Source organism: Mirounga leonina, unplaced genomic scaffold (assembly GCF_011800145.1).
Source record: "Mirounga leonina isolate KUSES-001 unplaced genomic scaffold, KU_Mleo_1.0 Mir_91, whole genome shotgun sequence".
NCBI lineage: Eukaryota > Metazoa > Chordata > Mammalia > Carnivora > Phocidae > Mirounga > Mirounga leonina.
In genome coordinates, this window is record NW_023270839.1 from 33,243,150 (window position 1) to 33,260,511 (window position 17,362).

The 17,362-nt window shown below is 40.1% G+C and overlaps 1 protein-coding gene across 2 annotated transcripts in view; it reads left to right on the plus strand.

The window, feature by feature from the left end:
• Window positions 1–17,362, plus strand: part of AQP9 (aquaporin 9) — a 93,415-nt gene that overhangs the window by 35,788 nt on the left and 40,265 nt on the right. Inside the window, exon 1 of one of the 2 annotated variants that reach the window (XM_034994215.1) lies at window positions 12,971–14,940. The exons of the other annotated variant lie outside the window; for it this stretch is intronic. Within the exon in view, the coding sequence (XP_034850106.1) occupies window positions 14,830–14,940 (111 nt within the window). The 5' untranslated portion in view covers window positions 12,971–14,829. Of the gene's footprint in view, window positions 1–12,970; window positions 14,941–17,362 lie in introns of those variants that run through there. 2 annotated transcript variants of the gene reach the window in all.

Below are 17,362 nucleotides of genomic sequence, written 5' to 3' on the forward strand. Positions count from 1 at the left end.
CCTGTTATTAACCAGGGGATTTGCCCAGGGTTCTAAAGAGAATTTTATTAGTTTTATTAGTTGAATAAAATTCTTTAAAAAATGTTTGTCCGTCAAACTTTTTTCTTTGTGTAAGTCACATGATGGACCATATTTCAGAATAGTTATTGTTGGATAGTAGAGAAAGGACCAGAAAGAAGGACACAGTGTATTTGTGGAGTATAAACTTGTTTTCTGCGGAGAGGTAAAAAAGGTAGAAGGAACTCTTCATGCATAAGCTCCTCTGGGTGTTTTGAGGAATGCAAAAGAAACTTCTGCCCTTAGAATATTTGTTCATCCTCAGCTAGAGATAATTCATGATTATAGTTTTGGTCAGCAATGACTCTAAGGCTTCATAAAGGAAAATATTATGGATGATAAATGACATGAAGGAAAGTCTTTGATAAAAAGGAAGGAAATTACAGTGATGGAGAGGACTGAGTCAGGAGGTTATGTGTGGCATGCCAACAATGTGAACAGGGGCAGAGCTGGGAATAATAATGCATTCTTAAGGGAATGATTTTGAGTGTCTCACATTGTGGAACGTTGGGGACGAGATTGGAGAGATCAATTGCGGCCCATTGGCTAACAGCCTTGAATGCTGGGCTCAGAAAGTATATTAATCTGATAGGTAAGCAGAAGTCATTGTAAATTTATGCAGAAGATGGCAAGATGAGAGTCCTGTTTGAGAAATATTTGTGTGAGTATTTAAAGAAACCAGTTAAAATAGCATATTTGGGGCATTAACCCCTGTGGTAAATTGAATAATGCCCCCCAAATCTTTCTAATATTCTAATCCCCAGAACCTGTGAATGTTATATGGCAAAAGAGACTTTGCAAATGTGATTAAGTTAAGGATCTCGAGATGGGGAGAGTATCCTGGATTACCTGACTGGGCCCAATGTAATCATAAGAGTCATTCTAAGAGGGAGGCAGGAGATCAGCATGAGTAATAGCAGATATGGCAACAGAAGCAAGAGATTGGAGAGATGCAAGAGAGGGGCCACAAGCCACAGGATGCAGGTGGCCTCTAGAAACTAAAAAAAAAGCGAGAACATAGCCTCCAGCAAGAATGCACCTCTGCCAACACTTGGATTTCAGACTTGTCACTTGCAGAACTGTAAGAGAATAAATTTTTGGTTTTTTTAGGTCTGTAAATTTTTGATAATTTATTTCAATGATAATAGCAAGCTGACATGTTTCCCTTTGAGAGACTTATGAAAACTATTATTTTACATAGAAAAATGCATGTATGTCCTAAATCAGAATACATATATTTTTTTAAAGATTTATTTATTTGAGAGAGAGAGGAGGGACAGAGGGAGAGGGAGAGAGTGAATCTCCAGAAGACTGCTCTCTGAGCCCCGAGCCCAAGGCGGGGCTCAATCTCACAACCCCGAGATCATGACCTAAGCCAAAACTGAGTCAGATGCTTAACTAACTGAGGAACCCAGGTGCCCTGAGTACACATTCTTTTCAAGTGCACATGGGACATTCTCCAGAACAGATCACATACTAGGTCACAAATCAGGCCTCAACAAGTACAAAAAGACTGAGATCATACCATGCATATTTTTTGACCACAACGCTATAGAACTTGAAGTCAACCACAAGAAAAAATTTGGAAAGATTACAAATACATGGACACTAAACAGCATGCTTTGAAAGAATGAATGGGTCAACCAGGAAATCAAAGAAGAAATTTTAAAAATACACGGAAACAAATGAAAATGAAAACATGACAGTTCAAAACCTCTGAGATGCAGTAAAAGCAGTCATAAGAGGGAAGTATATAGCAATACAGAGCTACCTCAAGAAGCAAGAAAAATCTCAAACAACCTACTACCTAAAGAAGCTAGAAAAATAACAACAAATGAAGCCTAAAGCTTGGAGGAGGGGAAATAATAAAGAGTAGAGCAGAAATAAATGATATAGAAACTAAAAAAAAAAACCAATAGAACAGATCGATGAAACCAGGAGCTGGTTCTTTGAAAAAAATTAATAAAATTGATAAACCCCTAGCCAGACTTATTAAAAAGAAAAGAGAAACGACCCAAATAAATAAAATCACAAATGAGAGAGGAGAAATAACAACGAACACCACAGAAATACAAACAATTATAAGAGAATATTATGAAAAATTACATGCCAACAAATTGGACAACCTGGAAGAAACGGATAAATTCCTAGAAAAATATAAGCTACCAAAACTGAAACAGAAAGAAATAGAAAACTTGAACAAACCGATAACCAGCAAAGAAATTAAATCAGTAATCAAAAATCTCCCAACAAACAAAAGTCCAGGGCCAGATGGCTTCACAGGGGAATTCTACCAAACATTTAAAGAAGAATTTATACCTATTCTCACACTATTCCAAAAAATAGAAATGGAAGAAAACTTCCAATTCAATCTATGAGGCCAGCATTACCCTGATGACAAAACCAGACAAAAAATCCACTAAAAAGGAAAAGTACAGGCCAGTATCCCTGATGAACATGGATGCAAAAATTCTCAATTAAATACCAGCAAATTGAATCCAACAGTACATCAAAAGAATCATTCGCCATGATGAAGTGGGATTTATTCCTGGGCTGCAAGCGTGGTTCAATATTGGCAAATCAATGTGATACACCATATCAATAAAAGAAAGGATAAGAACCATATGAACCTTTCAATAGAGGTAGAAAAAGCATTTGACAAAGTACAACATCCATTCATGATAAAAACCCTCAACAAAGTAGGGTTAGAGGAAACATACCTCAATATCATAAAGGCCATATATGAAAAACCCACAGCTAATATCATCCTCAGTGGGGAACAACTGAGAGCTTTTCCTCTATGGTCAGGAGTAAGAGAAGGATGTCTGTTCTCATGACTGTTATTTAACATAGTACTGGAAGTCCTAGCCTCAGAAATCGGACAACAGAAAGAAATAAAAGGCATCCAAAATTGTAAGGAAGAAGTAAAACTTCCACTATATGCAGATGACATGATAGTCTATACAGAAAACCTAAAAGATTCCACCAAAAAATTGCTGAACTGATATACAAATTCACTAAAGTCTCAGGATACAAAATCAACATACAAAAATCTGTTGCATTTCTATGCACCAATATACACCAATAATGAAGCAGCAAAAAGAGAAATCAAGGAATCGATCCCATTTGCAATTGCACCAAAAACCATAAGGAATAAAACTAACCAAAGAGGTAAAAAAAATCTGTATTCTGAAAACTATAAAACACTAATGGAAGAAATTGAAGAGCACAAAAAAATGGAAAAGCATTCCATGCACATGGATTAGAAGAACAAATATTTTTAAAATGTCTATATTACCCAAAGCAATCTATACATTTAGTATAATCTCTATCAAAATACCACCAGCATTTTTCACAGAACTAGAACAAACAATGCTAAAATTTGTGTGGAACCACAAAAGACCCTGAATAGCCAAGCAATCTTGAAAAAGAAAAGCAAAGCTGGAAGTATCATAATTCCGGACTTAAATTATATTACAAAGCTGTAGTGATCACGACTGTATGATACTGGCACAAAAACAGACACATAGATCAATAGAGCAGAACAGAAGACCCAGAAATGAAACCACACTTTATGGTCAACTAATCTTCGACAAAGTAGGAAAGAATAAATGGAAATAAGACCGTCTCCTCAACAAATGGTGTTGGGAAAACTGGACAGCAACATGCAAAAGGATGAAACTGGACTACTTTCTTACACCATAGACAAAAATAAACTCAAAATGGATTAAAGACCTAAATGTGAGACAAGAAACCATCGAAATCCTAGAGGAGAACACAGGCAGCAACCCCTCTGACCTCAGTCATAGCAACTTCTTTCTAGATATATCTCCTGAGGCAAAGGAAACAAAAGCAAAAATAAACTATTGGGACTTAATCAAATAAAAAGCTTCTGCACAGCAAAGGAAACAATCAACAAAACTAAAAGGCAACCTACAGAATGGGAAAAGATATTTGCAAATGACGTATCTGATAAAGGGTTAGTATCCAAAATATATAAAGAACTGATACAACTCAGCACCCAAAAAAACAAATAATCCAGTTAAAAAATGGTCAGAAGACATGAATAAACATTTTTCCAAAGAAGATATCCAGATGGCCAACAGACACGTGAAAAAATCCTCAACATCAGGGGCACCTGGGTGGCGCAGTCATTAAGCGTCTGCCTTCGGCTCAGGTCATGATCCTTGGGTCCTGGGATTGAGCCTCGCATCGGGCTCCCTGCTCCGCAGGAAGCCTGCTTCTCCCTCTCCTACTCCCCCTGCTTGTGTTCCCTCTCTCGTTGTCTCTCTCTGTCAAATAAATAAATAAAATCTTAAAAAAAAAAAGATCCTCAACATCACTCAGCATCATGAAAATAGAAATCAAAACTACAATGAGTTATCACCTCATACCAGTCAAAATGACTAATATTAACAACACAGGAAACAACAGGTATTGTCAAGGGTATGGAGAATGGGGAACTCTCTTAACACTGTTGATGGGAATACAAACTGGTGCAGCCACTCTGGGAAACAGTATGGAGGTTCCTCAAAAAGTTAAAAATAGAACTACCCTATGATCCAGCAATTGCACTACTAGGTATTTACCCAAAGGATACAAAAACACTGATTTGAAGGGATACATGCACCCCGATGTTTATAGCATCATTATCAACGATAGCTAAATTATGGAAACAGCCCAGATGTCCATAGACTAATGAATGGTTAAAAAAGATGTGGTACACACACACACACACACTGGAATAGTACTCAGCTATCAAGAAGAATGAAGTCTTGCCAATTGCAACGATGTGAATGGAGCTAGAGAGTAAAATGCTAAGTGAAATAAGTAAGTCAGAGAAAGACAAATACTATATGATTTCATTCATGTGGAATTTAAGACACAAAATAATTGAACATGGGAAAAGAGAGAGAGGCACACCAAGAAACAGACTCTTAATTATAGAGAGCAAACCAAGGGTTGATAGAGGGAGGTGGGTGGGGATGGGCTAGATGGGTGATTGGTATTAAAGAGGGCACTTGTTGTGATGAGCACCAGGTGTTGTATGTAAGTGATGAATCACTATATTCTAAACCTGATACTAATATTACACTGTATGTCAACTAACTGGAAATTAAATAAAAACTTGGAAAAAAAAGAAAAATGCATGTGTATGCACACCAGCACATCAGTATTTTTAAAAATAATTTTGGGGGTTTTACAGACCCATTAGAGCTTATGTATTGACTTTCTAGGGGGTGTTTGGTTCTTAGGTTGAAAACTCTGGAGCTCACAGGTTATGTTAATACCTCATACACATCATGAAAAGGCTTAGGGCTGTGACAGCGGGATAGGAAAAGATATTGTAAATGTCTGAGAAACTATGGTAGAAGGCTAGGCATGCAATTTAAGGACAGAAAAACATCGAAGGTGACTCCCAGACTGTAAATCTGGGAGACCAAGAGAATAAAGATAGGTTAACAAGAAATGGAGAAGGTAGAAAGACAAGAAAGTTTGACGGGAAAAGTTATGGGGGAACGCCCATGATACAGAGCCTGAAAGAGGACTTCAGCTACCTCCATTCTGACCTCAGTCTGCACTTCCTGATTAAGTAAGTTCTTTCCAGCTTATCTCTTAACTGGCAAAAGACCCTGCGGGCAAAGCATCCTCTTAGGGGAACTGAAACTACCCCCGAGCAATAAGGACTGCACTGAGCCAGCGAGACTCCGCAAAACTGACACCAAGATGAGGCTCCACCTGACCTGTACTGCCCACCTGCACGTATCCACCAACCTCTGTCCCACGTTCTCCTGAACATAGGCCTGGAAGTGTTTTCGGAACTTTGAAGTCTTGGAGACACTAGTCCACTGTCTTCCCGGTGCTGGCCTCAGTGAAATAAATTCCTTTCTGGTTTTGCCTCCACTCATCTCTCTGCCTCTGGATTTTGTCAGCGGCCACTGGCCGCACCTAGTCTGCGTGGGACCCCCAGAGCCAAGCACTGTGGCATCCGTGGCCCCAGTTACAAGCCTGCCCTATGGAGCCAAAATCCAAGTTCCCGGTTTATCTCAGGACTTAGGATCTCCAAGGGGAGCATTCGTGTATGTGGAATACCCAGAAGCCAGACTCAGGCTCGAGGGAGCACCCCAGGACAGAGTTTTGGGGCCTGCTTCCTCCGCCAGGAATTGAGTAGAGCCAAGAAGGGATGGGATGATCACCATGGAAGGTACCATGGAAGCCTCATGGCCGTGAGGAGGATGCCCTCAACATGTAGCCAATAGATATGCTGACTCCTACATGGGGGTCTACCCCAGAACCAAGCCTGTCCACAGCAGGAGAGGAATTTAGAACTCTAGGTTAAGAATTGATTAACTCTATGATTAGTAAATTGGTTTTCAGTCAGAAGGCTAGTCAGACAGAAAAGTTTCAGTTCATTGGTTTCTGTTAAGATAAGGAATCCTGAATTGGTGCTAAAATAACAATAGCACAATAGAAGCAAAAGCAATAAATAAAATGCAGGACAGCCTACTGCCAAAAGGTACAACCAAGGCTGTCCCCAGAAGTTCTGGGCATCTGGCCTGAATTGATTATGGACAATGAGGTCTGTATCATTATTTGGGGAGTCTATAAGAAGGTACCCTGTGTCATTATTTGGGGAGTCTATAAGAATTTACCCCTACAGTATGCAGACAACTTAAGGAAAGGGTCACTCTGAATTTTATGAAGAAGACAATAGAACATTCTGGAGAAAAGCATGGGTTCTGAAACTAGGAAGATCTTGGTTCAAATCAGGGTTCCTCCAGTTGCTACCCATCCCAGGCAAATGTCCTAGGGCCCGGAAGCCTAGTTTCCTCATCTTTAGAACTGCAAAAACAATACCTTCTTTTACAAGGATGTTGTCAACATTATGTATGGTAATATTCATAAAGCAATTTGCGTGGTGCCTGGCACATAAAAAGTGCTTGATAAGTGGTGGCTGTTGTTACTGCGATTAGGCACCTGCTAAGTTGTGTACCCTGGAGATGGTATGCAAATGTGAATGTGAGGTCTAATCTAATCTAGTCCTGCATCAAATCAAGAGGGTGTTACTCTGAAACTATAACCCACTCAAGTGTATTGTGAAACATCTCAGGTCATTGTGCTGTCCTAAAGGAAAGGGGCTGCTTAGAATCTAGAAAAAGTATAGAATGAAGAACAGGAACAAGTATTGTGTGTTTCCTGTGTGCATATGGATTGTGTTACATTAAAGAATTCATTTACTCCTCAGAACAGTCCTATGAGGTATGAGCTATTATAATCCCCTTTCTACAAATGAGGAAGCTGAGGTGCAAAGCAGCTAATAACTTGCCCAAAGTACCACCACCTATTGAGTGGTGACAGGAAAATAGAAACTCAAGCTCTCTTAACTCTGGGGCCTACACATTCAATCCCATACTCTACTCTCTCTCTCTCTCTCAAAAGAAGGAATTGTCTCCAGAACTGCTAATGGAGTCCTAACCAATAGACACATGTTCTTAATTCCTTCCATGGATACATCCCCACAGTAGAAATGGGTGCATGAATCAGATTACTTTCTGAATCCTCTCCAGGGCAAAGTGATAAGGAGGAGGGTGCTAGACTATTGGTTGGAGAAAGATTCTGGTTGGTGGAAACTAGTAGATTCAGTGCCAAGAGTTATCTGAAGGACAGAAGCCAGGGGTGAAAGTCAAGTTGAAAACTAGGGACCATCTAAGGAAATATCAATCCCAAACCAGTTGAACTGAAAGATGAAAACCTGGTTAAGAAAAGGGAGTATGAAAAGAAGCCAACAAGATGCAGTCATCAGATTCAGGTGAATTTGGAGCCTGGAGAGAGAATTCCTGAGTGCAAAATAGAAAGCAGATCTTTCTTTGAAGGGAGGCTGTGTGTGGAAAGAACAATTGTTAAGGCAGCCAGTTCCTCCTGTGCTAATCCATGTTTTCCAGGTTGGCTTCTATGAAGACCGTACTACCGAAGAGGTGTGTGTGGATCAGCCAGGAGGAGTGTAATGTTTTTCACATGACAAACTAATAAGCAGGCATGTCATTTATTAGTCAGCACCAAGTGAATTTGGTAACTTCAGTCAGTCTTCCAGGGCTTAGTCACATATAGGAAACATAGTGAAATTCAGTTTTAGACCTAGGAAAGCTGAAGACAACATCCTGGGTCTCAGTTGATTCCATTCAAAGGTCAATCTCCTTTCATAAGAGAGTTAACCTTTTTCCTTAACATCTTTTTAGGGACAAGAAGTTCCAGGAATTCACCCATTTCGGTCATTCATGCATTTGTCAAATTTACCAACAATCTATGTGGTTTCTTCACTGGATTGAGATAATCTTAAAGGCCCAGGCTGCTCTCATTGATCTTCATGTGCCCAGAACCTAGCACAGTGGCAGACACTTGTATACGCAAAAACTGTTTGTTGAACTGAACTGAATCAATGTGGATAAGAACAATGTACCAGACTATAGACAATACAGGTAATAGGCCCAATATGTTTCAAGGAGTGGATAAAGATATCATTTTAACTCTCTCTGTGTACCAAATATAATAGATATTTTTAAATGATAGATTAAGTGCTCATTTGAAAAATGTGACTGCCATTTTGTTTCAAACTGATTGTAATGTTTCCCCTCATGTTCTTTAGTAGCATACCAACTTTTAGCAGTTAAACCCTTTGATATCATAGAACAAACAAAAATAAAAGTGGCCTTGCTTTTAGTCAACACACTTTCCCTTAAACAAATTCTCTCTGAGCAAACTTTTGGGTAAACAGATATTCTTCGTCTTTGTACCCAGAAGATCAATGAACTCAGATCATAGAGGTCATGAAAATCATGAAGCCAAAGATCCCTTCACTGAGCACACATTAGTTATGATTGTGTTCAATTCAGACAATTCAGTCAAAATGGAGTTGACTTTAGATTTTTTCTGTACTGCTTCTGTGATTATTAGTTGATTGGTTATTTTTATCAATTCAACTGTTTAAGTACCTCGGCTATGTGGAGATTTGATCAATTATTCAGAGATTAATCTGTATAAGGTCTATATGAGGGAGCCACTACCATAGTCTCTAAATTCTTTGTATTAAACTAGAAGACGTTTAGAGATATTTTGAGAGTGTACTTCCATTGAGAAATATAGCATTTCAAAACACACTCTTAACTTACTACCAAGGACAAAAGTTTTGTTGCCAGTGGTGTGTTTTGCAGTGAGCTCCTCGATAATGGTTTATTTGAAAATACGATTTTGTTTTAAAATTTCTAGCGGTCATTATATTTTTCATCAGCTAAGAAGTTAATTTTTAAAAATTGTAATAATAATAAAGCCCATAGTGAATTCAGGAGATGAGGGAAACTTACCTCCCATGTATGCCTCGGTGTCTCACGGGAGTCTCCTACAAGTCTTGGAGAAAGAACTCCAGGATGTTCTTTAGCTTAGGGTGCCACGTCTTCTCTGAGGATCAGGTAAAGGTCACCTTCTCCTTAAACCCTTTATTTAATGTCTTTACCAGGAAGTGGACCAGTGATCATTGCGGTCTCTCCCCATGCTACAATAAATATAAAATTAGGAGAAGGGGTCTACCCTGAAAAGAGCTCTACAAAGAGATATTGTTGTCCTCTGGCCTAATGGAGCAGTTAGAATTAAAATTTGTGGAGTAGCTTCTGAAAGGAAAGCGTTCTGATCTAGCACTTTCATAGATAATGACTGACAATATAACCAACTGAACGAGTGCTAGCTACTTACTAGAACAAGAAGGAACTCCCAGGTTCTCAGGACTGTGTGGAGAGCACACTGGGCTATTATACAGCAACCAGTAGGCATTTGGGGCTCTCCACTGGCAGAGTTTGAAAAACAAGCAATGCATTCCTATCCCAATTGCTGAGAGACTTGGGGGGCCTTCAGCGCCTTTCTCAAGATATTGTGTCCAGCATCCTTGCTAGTGCGGGGATGCGTGGACTTCCAGGGCAATGGGCGTCCTTGTGAGACATGTGACTCCTCACCCCAACCCCCAACCTGATGAATAATTTAGGCTCCTGAAATACTGAAGTTGAAACTATAATAGTAACTGAGCTATACACGATTGTTGTTGCGAATGCGCTATCAGGAGGGCACCTGCTTTTGTTTTTGCAGTTCTGGAGACAGATTTGTAGATCACTCCCAGCCTGTGTGATCAGCTTTGTGTGATTGAGAGATGCATGTGGCTGGGGCTGTGGAGTCCATCCAGACCAAGTGGCACTTGCCAACGCCTTGGCCTTGGCCTCATTCTCACAGAGCTGCAATTCTACCCAGGAAATCTTATAGTGTGTTCATTCTGTGCAATAGCACATTATAAAGAAATTAGGAAAGTTTGAATAAAAATCTATCCATAAGCCAAAATCTTTCAGTTTGTGACAAAATCAGATTTCCCTACTGTGTTTGAGCAATGGTAGAAGGTACATTGGATCCAGAGTCCAAAGGTTCAGCTGTGAATCCTCACTGTCCTACCAACTGCCTGGTTTTAGACAGGTCACTGCTCTCTTGGGCTTCAGTTTCTTCAACTGAAAGTGAAGAGTTTCTTCACTCCCTAACTCCACATGTGTTTATTCAAAGATTACATGCCATGGGCATACCAGGTGCTGGGTATCCAACACAGTCAACATAGTTTTTTTTTTTAAAGATTTTATTTATTTGAAGAGAGAGGCACAGCGAGAGAGGGAACACAAGCAGGGGGAGTGACAGAGGGAGAAGCAGGGACCCCAATGCGGGGCTCGATCCCAGGACCCTGGGATCATGACCTGAGCTGAAGGCAGACGCTTAACGACTGAGCCACCCAGGCGCCCCCAGTCAACATAGTTTTTAACCTTCTAAGCATCAGTGTGGTATGAGAGACAGGCCAAGTAGCAAAAAGTTGTAATTTATATCTGCTTCTTTTTCTTTACATAATTGTCTTTTTTTTTTTTTTTAAGATTTTATTTATTTATTTGACAGAGACACAGCGAGAGTGGGAACACAAGCAAGGGGAATGGGAGAGGGAGAAGCAGGCTTAAATTCATATGTTACCTATAGCTTTCAAAGAGAGAGAAATAGGTGGCTAGGTAGACTCAGAGTTGGGCTTTGGCAGCGTGGATGTAGGAGGAAGTCAGTGTGTCAGTGGAACCTGAGATACTGGTAAGTGCATTGTTAACCTGGATGACCACAAGGCTAAGAACTGAGTGGAGAGGAAATAACTGAGGGACTGAAATTTATGAGGAGGATGTGCAGCACATTTGTGAAAGTTAGAGAGTGGGTGAAATGTGAGAAGTGGAAGTTTTAGTCAGTGAGATGTGCCTTCTCGTGAAAGGTTCTCAAAGAGGAGATGGTGACACATTCCAACAATGGCCATCAAAGGGGCTTCTGAACTAGAGTGGAGATAGAGTTGGTCAAGTAGAAGAGGTTGAGGAAGTGAGGTCAGAGTGTGAGATAGTTCTCCTTATGAACACCAGACTTGTTGAAGCCCATGAATGGAGGCAAAGATGGTTACTCAAGGTACAACCAGATAGAGAAGAAGAGAACATTGAGGTCAGGGAGTAACAGAGTCGGGGGGGTGAGAGCTGGGTAGGCTGGCACTGGAGAGTCAGCATGGCACTGCATCTAGGGGAGCATGGTTCTAGAACTCTTGGTGGCAGGACTAGTCGATACGTTGACAATGTACAGTGAACTCTCAGATGTCCATGTGGTGATAGCTGGAATTTTAGTTCAGTGCTTTGCATATGCTTAGCATTTGCTACATGATGTATTCATTTGGAAGTCTTTGTCACTTTGTCACTCAGACTATATAATGCCTTAGCACTAGACTTCTGTTTTCCTAATTTTGAATCCCCTGTGTCTGACACATGGTATATACTCAGTTAAAGCTTTTTCTGAAAGAGTGAGTGAATGAAGGAATGGAGGATGGATGGATGAATGAATGAATGAATGATGAATGAATGAATGAAAGAAACTAAGCGGCCCCATATTTCCAATAGGAACTTTGGTGGGAGGGTGCAAAGGAGAGTGTGAGTGAGTTATGTTTGATGAGAAGTTGTTCATGGTGATGAAGGTGAGAGTGTGACTGTCATCTGAAAGCAGAATAAGTGAGATAACAAAGATTTCATTCTCCACGTGAGCATGGAATGTCCAGTACCACAAACTCAGCCTCTGCTTTCTTCAAATTCTGCCCCCAGGCAAGCTCAACTTTATTCTTGGCTTCAATTATCACGTCTATGAGCACACAAACCTCTCCTCTGATTCCAGAACCATATCTCTTCCTACTCAACTATCTTTTCTCCGAAGCGCCAGAAAGCCCCTGAGGCGTAATCTGCACACACAGACGTCACCATCTGCCACAGCAGTCCTGGTCCTCTTTGGGTGTTTTCTCTCCCAGTACTTAGCACCTCCTTCCCCAGGAATCAACTCTGCTGAGTCCCTCTCCTCACCTTCCGTAGCCACGCTTCCAAGTTCTTCCAATTTTAAGATCTAAAGTTCTTCTCTCCATTGTCAAAGCCACCCAGTCCTGGGATTCTGTAATATCCTCCAGTGGGTTTACCTATGCCTACTTTAGGCCCCTTCCAATCTCCTTTCCACCTCACAGCCAGGATGATTTTTTTTAACTCAAATTTGGTAGTGTTGTGTTCTCACTTAAACCACCTATGCAGCTTATCATTGCTTTTAGCCCTGAATATTATTTATAGGCTCAGTCTGTGTGGTCTGACTCCCACCCATGGCTCCAGGTTCATTTTGCACTGTGTTCCTTCACTGTCTCTGGGAGTCAGGCAGTAGATTCCTTTTGTTCTTGAATACTGTTCCCACCCCCACTCCCCAAGGCCATTGTACATGCACTTCCTTCCCCACTTCGTGCAGTTAAACCCTACACTTCCTTCTGATCTCAGCTGGGACATGATTTCCCTGGAGAAGCCATCCGAGATCTCTCTGTTCAGGTGAAATCCCCCTCTTTTATTTGCTCATAGAAATATGTCTTCCATCTTTATAGCATACATCTCAGTTGCGATTTCATATTTCTGTGTGTATGATTATTTCCCTATGCCTATCTCCCTCACTAGACTCTAAGCTCTGTAAAGGGCAAGAACTCTGTGTGCTTTGCTAAGTGCAGTGTTTAGCACATAATGAGTATGCCATAAATATTTGTGAGATGAGTGAATGAAGAGACCAAAGAACACTCTTGTGTAGTGTTAGTTATAGTCACAGCAATAAAGTCCTGTTTCTCTGGTCCACCCGATGGGACTTGGGAATAGGGTAGTCATCAGTAATCCTTCTAGACAATGGTATCCATGATAACTTAACCAAGAGTTAAAGCCAAAAATGCTGCATTCTTGTCCTGGCTCTGGGATGGTGTGCCCTCTGGCAAGTTCTAATTTTTTTAGGCCTAAACTCTGTATTTCACCTCTAGATTAGGTATCTCCTTCTGTACTTAGACTCTAAACAGCTGTTTTCTCCAGACCTCTTCTCCCTCCCTGCCTGCCTGCCTCCTCAGCTGGAAATGACTGTAGGCCTCCTGCAAAGGGAGGGGAAGGCCTGAAAGAGAACTGGCTTCTCTGTGGGAGGATTGGGAGGAAGCACAGAGCGTGGGTACTAATGCTATGAAACTGCCTTGGTATTCAGAAACAACTGCTGGATTCTATTTCTTCAGACAAACTAGTTTTGAGAAGCAAGGCTTGAATACTTGACATGACAGAATGCTAGTCCTAAAGAGCCTGTTGCCTGCAAGGACGTTAATTCATCAAACTTCAATGGTATAACCTAGAAGCCTTGTTTCAGTGTATTTAATCCCTTTCTTGTTTAACTGGGGTGTCTCTTTGATCTTCAGGCAGTATAGAGTTTCAAGCCACTATTGTTTATTTTCTATGTGTTTTGCTTAAATATTTCATGGAAAATGAAGGGGAGAAACTTGGTTTTCAAGTTTCTGGAATCCTTCAGAAGAAAGTCAACAAGTCGCTTTCTCCATCGTTCTGATTCTTGGATCCCAGTTTGTAGATGAAGCCCAGCTATAGTAACCAAGGAGGAGATCCATCCTGTCCTAAAGTCTTGCAGTGTGAAACTTGCAATGGTCTCTTTGTATGTTAATTTCTCCATCTCTAGAATGGATGCAATTGTTTTTACCACCCTTAGGGAGGTGTCATTAAATCACTGAAATGATACTGGAAGAAAACAAGAGTGATTAATCTTGCAGAACAACACATCTGTATTTTCTCCATATTCTCCAACGTGCATGAAAAGTTCCTTCAGAAGAGAATGTTTACATTGGATGTATGTATACCTGATTTGATAATCCCAAACTGCACCCCAACCACCCACTTCTGAATAGGGGGAAAAAAAAATCAGAAGCCTGCAGTTGTGTAACATGAAATCTCTTCTGGACTGGAGCCCATCGCTGTGGTTTTTGGCAACACAACCAGCACAACATCTCCTTTCTCATCTCTTGGGAAAAAAAAAAAAAAAAAACCAACAGAGGAAAAAAAATACCTTGAGAATAAAGGTAATGATTAATCTATCAGGCACAAAAAGGATCGTTTTGGGGATTTCAGACTGTAACTCACAAAGTCAGATAAACAACAGTGAACAGGGGATGACAATTTCACCAGGAGAGGATTAAGTCACGGGCTGCAATTGGGACAGCGTTTGTACAGTCAGAGAATCTCACCGGACATCTCCAGGAATCTGAGCAGTTGCTAAAACTTCAGTTTTCACGTGCGAGTGAAGTAGGGGCCAGAAGAAGCAGGGACTGGTGGAGAGAGTGGTTCTTGGAGAAGCCCCACGATGCAGCCTGGGAAGGGGCAAAAGGGGAAAAGCTTCAAGCAGAAGCTGGTCTTGAAGAGCAGCTTAGCTAAAGCAACAGTCTCTGAGTTCTTGGGCACCTTCATAATGATTGTAAGTATTTCCTGAATTCTGACCCAGTTATGCCTCTCTTTCTACGTAGCTGGTGGCGGATAGTTTTGTTTTGTTTTCCTTAAGTTTGTTTCCAGATTTATCTCTTCCAGGAAACAGCACGTTACTTCCAGGTTGTTTGGCTATTTACTGGCCACAGGTTAGGTTTCCATTTACTCATTTCATTTATTCTCAAGAGTTGATGGGGGTTGGAGAAGGGGAATAAACTACTTTCTTCATTTCAGAGATTTACTCAGACTCTGAGCTGGCTTTGATTAAATTCAGCTGTTAGAAATTTTTCTCATTGATTAACTGATGTATACCATGTTCCTTTCCCACAAACATTGAAGTGACTCGCCCCTTAAATAAGGATCGGCAGTCAATAAATATGAATGGCAAGAAACAACTCAGTAGTACAAATGCTTGGCAAGGCTTGTGTTGTCAGATCACTTGACTTTTAGTAAGTTAGAAATTTCGCGAAGTAGAAATATATATTCTGCAACCATCCAGCTTTGGTTTTCCGTGATTTTCCCCCCTCTATTTACCTTAAGCTAATCTCTAAAGGTCTTTAATGAGACAGTTACAAGAGCCTTCTGTCTGTCTGTCTGTCTATCTATCTATCTATCTATCTATCTATCTATCTATCTATCTATCATCCTATCTATCTATCTATCTATCTATCTATCTATCTATCTATCTATCTATCATCTATCTATCTAAAGGAAGGACTGATTCTAAGAATGACTCAAGGGTCTTGGCCAGGGAATTGCACAGCTATTAATGAAAAACTGGGCAGTTTACTTAAGTGGCATGGGCTCTAGGCTTTCATCCTATTGCACATTGTAGTATTCTTTGGATGCTGAGTTTTTAGCTGGAGCAAGACCATTTGTGAGCAGAAAATGAAATGTTCGATTATTCTCATATGCCACAACTACTGACTTTAACTTGCTCTAAAAAAGTAAATAACCCTGCTCAAAGATTCCCTACTTCAGGTATTAGTAATTTCATTTTTCTTAAAGTTATAGAGAGTTGTCCATAAATTTTGTACTTTAAAAGTTCTCTGGTAATGTACAGCATGGAGACTACAGTTAGTTAACACTGTATTGCATATATGAAAGTTACTAAGAGAATAGATCTTTAAAGTTTGTTATCAGGAGAAAGAAATGTGTAACTACGTGGTGATAGATGTTAACTAGACTTACTGTGGTGGTCATTTTGCAATGTATACAAATATTGAATCATTATGTTGTGCACCAGAAGCTATTGTAATGTTATGTCAGCTGTATCTCAAAAAAAAGTTCTTTGCTTTGTATAAATACATAATAATTTAGGGGAATAAGCCAAGATCAAGAAACAAATGTGAACTCAGAAATTTGAACTAGTGTAAATTGAGAGGGAGTTGTAGATTTTCTGGTCTCTGAGAGCCTCTTTTTACTGGATCCACTCACGTATTTTCAAGGCATGTGGACAACTCCTTCTTGACTGTCCTCATTCACTTGAGTTAGGAATGCGGATGGGGTGGGTAGTTTGAAGGAAAAGAGAGAAGATAAAAGCCCATGATTCTTCTGATCTTCAATGCTTACTGGAAAATCACCCTCAGCGAGACAAGAACTCTGGGGTCATGTTCTTGACAGTTTGGTACCAGTGAGGAGAGTGGATGTCACCACAGACTCAATTCAGCTCTGTGGTGACCTGTGGTACAGAGAAGTAAGCAAATTCAGTTACAATCCGCAGTGCTCTGCAGAAAACACAGAGGAGGAAGTGAACTAAACATCCATTTTGCAACTGAAAAAGCTAAAACCTCCTTTCTTAATGAGAAGCTGTTTCATAATTCCATCCTGTCTGTGTTGAGTAAATAAAAGTTGCTTTTGGCCATTCACCATTCTATTCATACAACTAGTAACATGTCTTCCTCTAGTATTCAAGGTGGGAGCTAAAGAAATATCTTCTATTTTATGTTGAAAATAAAACTTTGTATCTTCTGGTGAAAGCCAATAATTGCCTAAATGTTTCATTTCCATCTACATTGTACATTTACTTTTTAAAATTAATTAATTAATTAATTTTTCTTTGTAAAGCAACCTCTGATGGAATCCATAATTGTGATTATAATCTTTTTATTGAGGCTTGGGGGGGTGGGTATATAAACAAGACGCTTTTGCACACAGTATTTTTTTTAACCAATTAATCTTCGTGGTTTTGCTCAACTATCAGCCAAAGTAATTGTTTCTGCTTAATTAGAAAACATGCATTTTGTGTTGCTTTGTATAGCAAAAAGCTTTGCATGTTGATAAGGCAGGGGCAAAAAGGAACATAAAAAAGATGGGAAAGGATATACAGGACTCTATCAGTCCTTCAAATTTGTTTTTTCCCCCAGATGTTGGGAGTCTGGTGCCATTTTCCCTCCTCCTCTCAAAACCTGCTC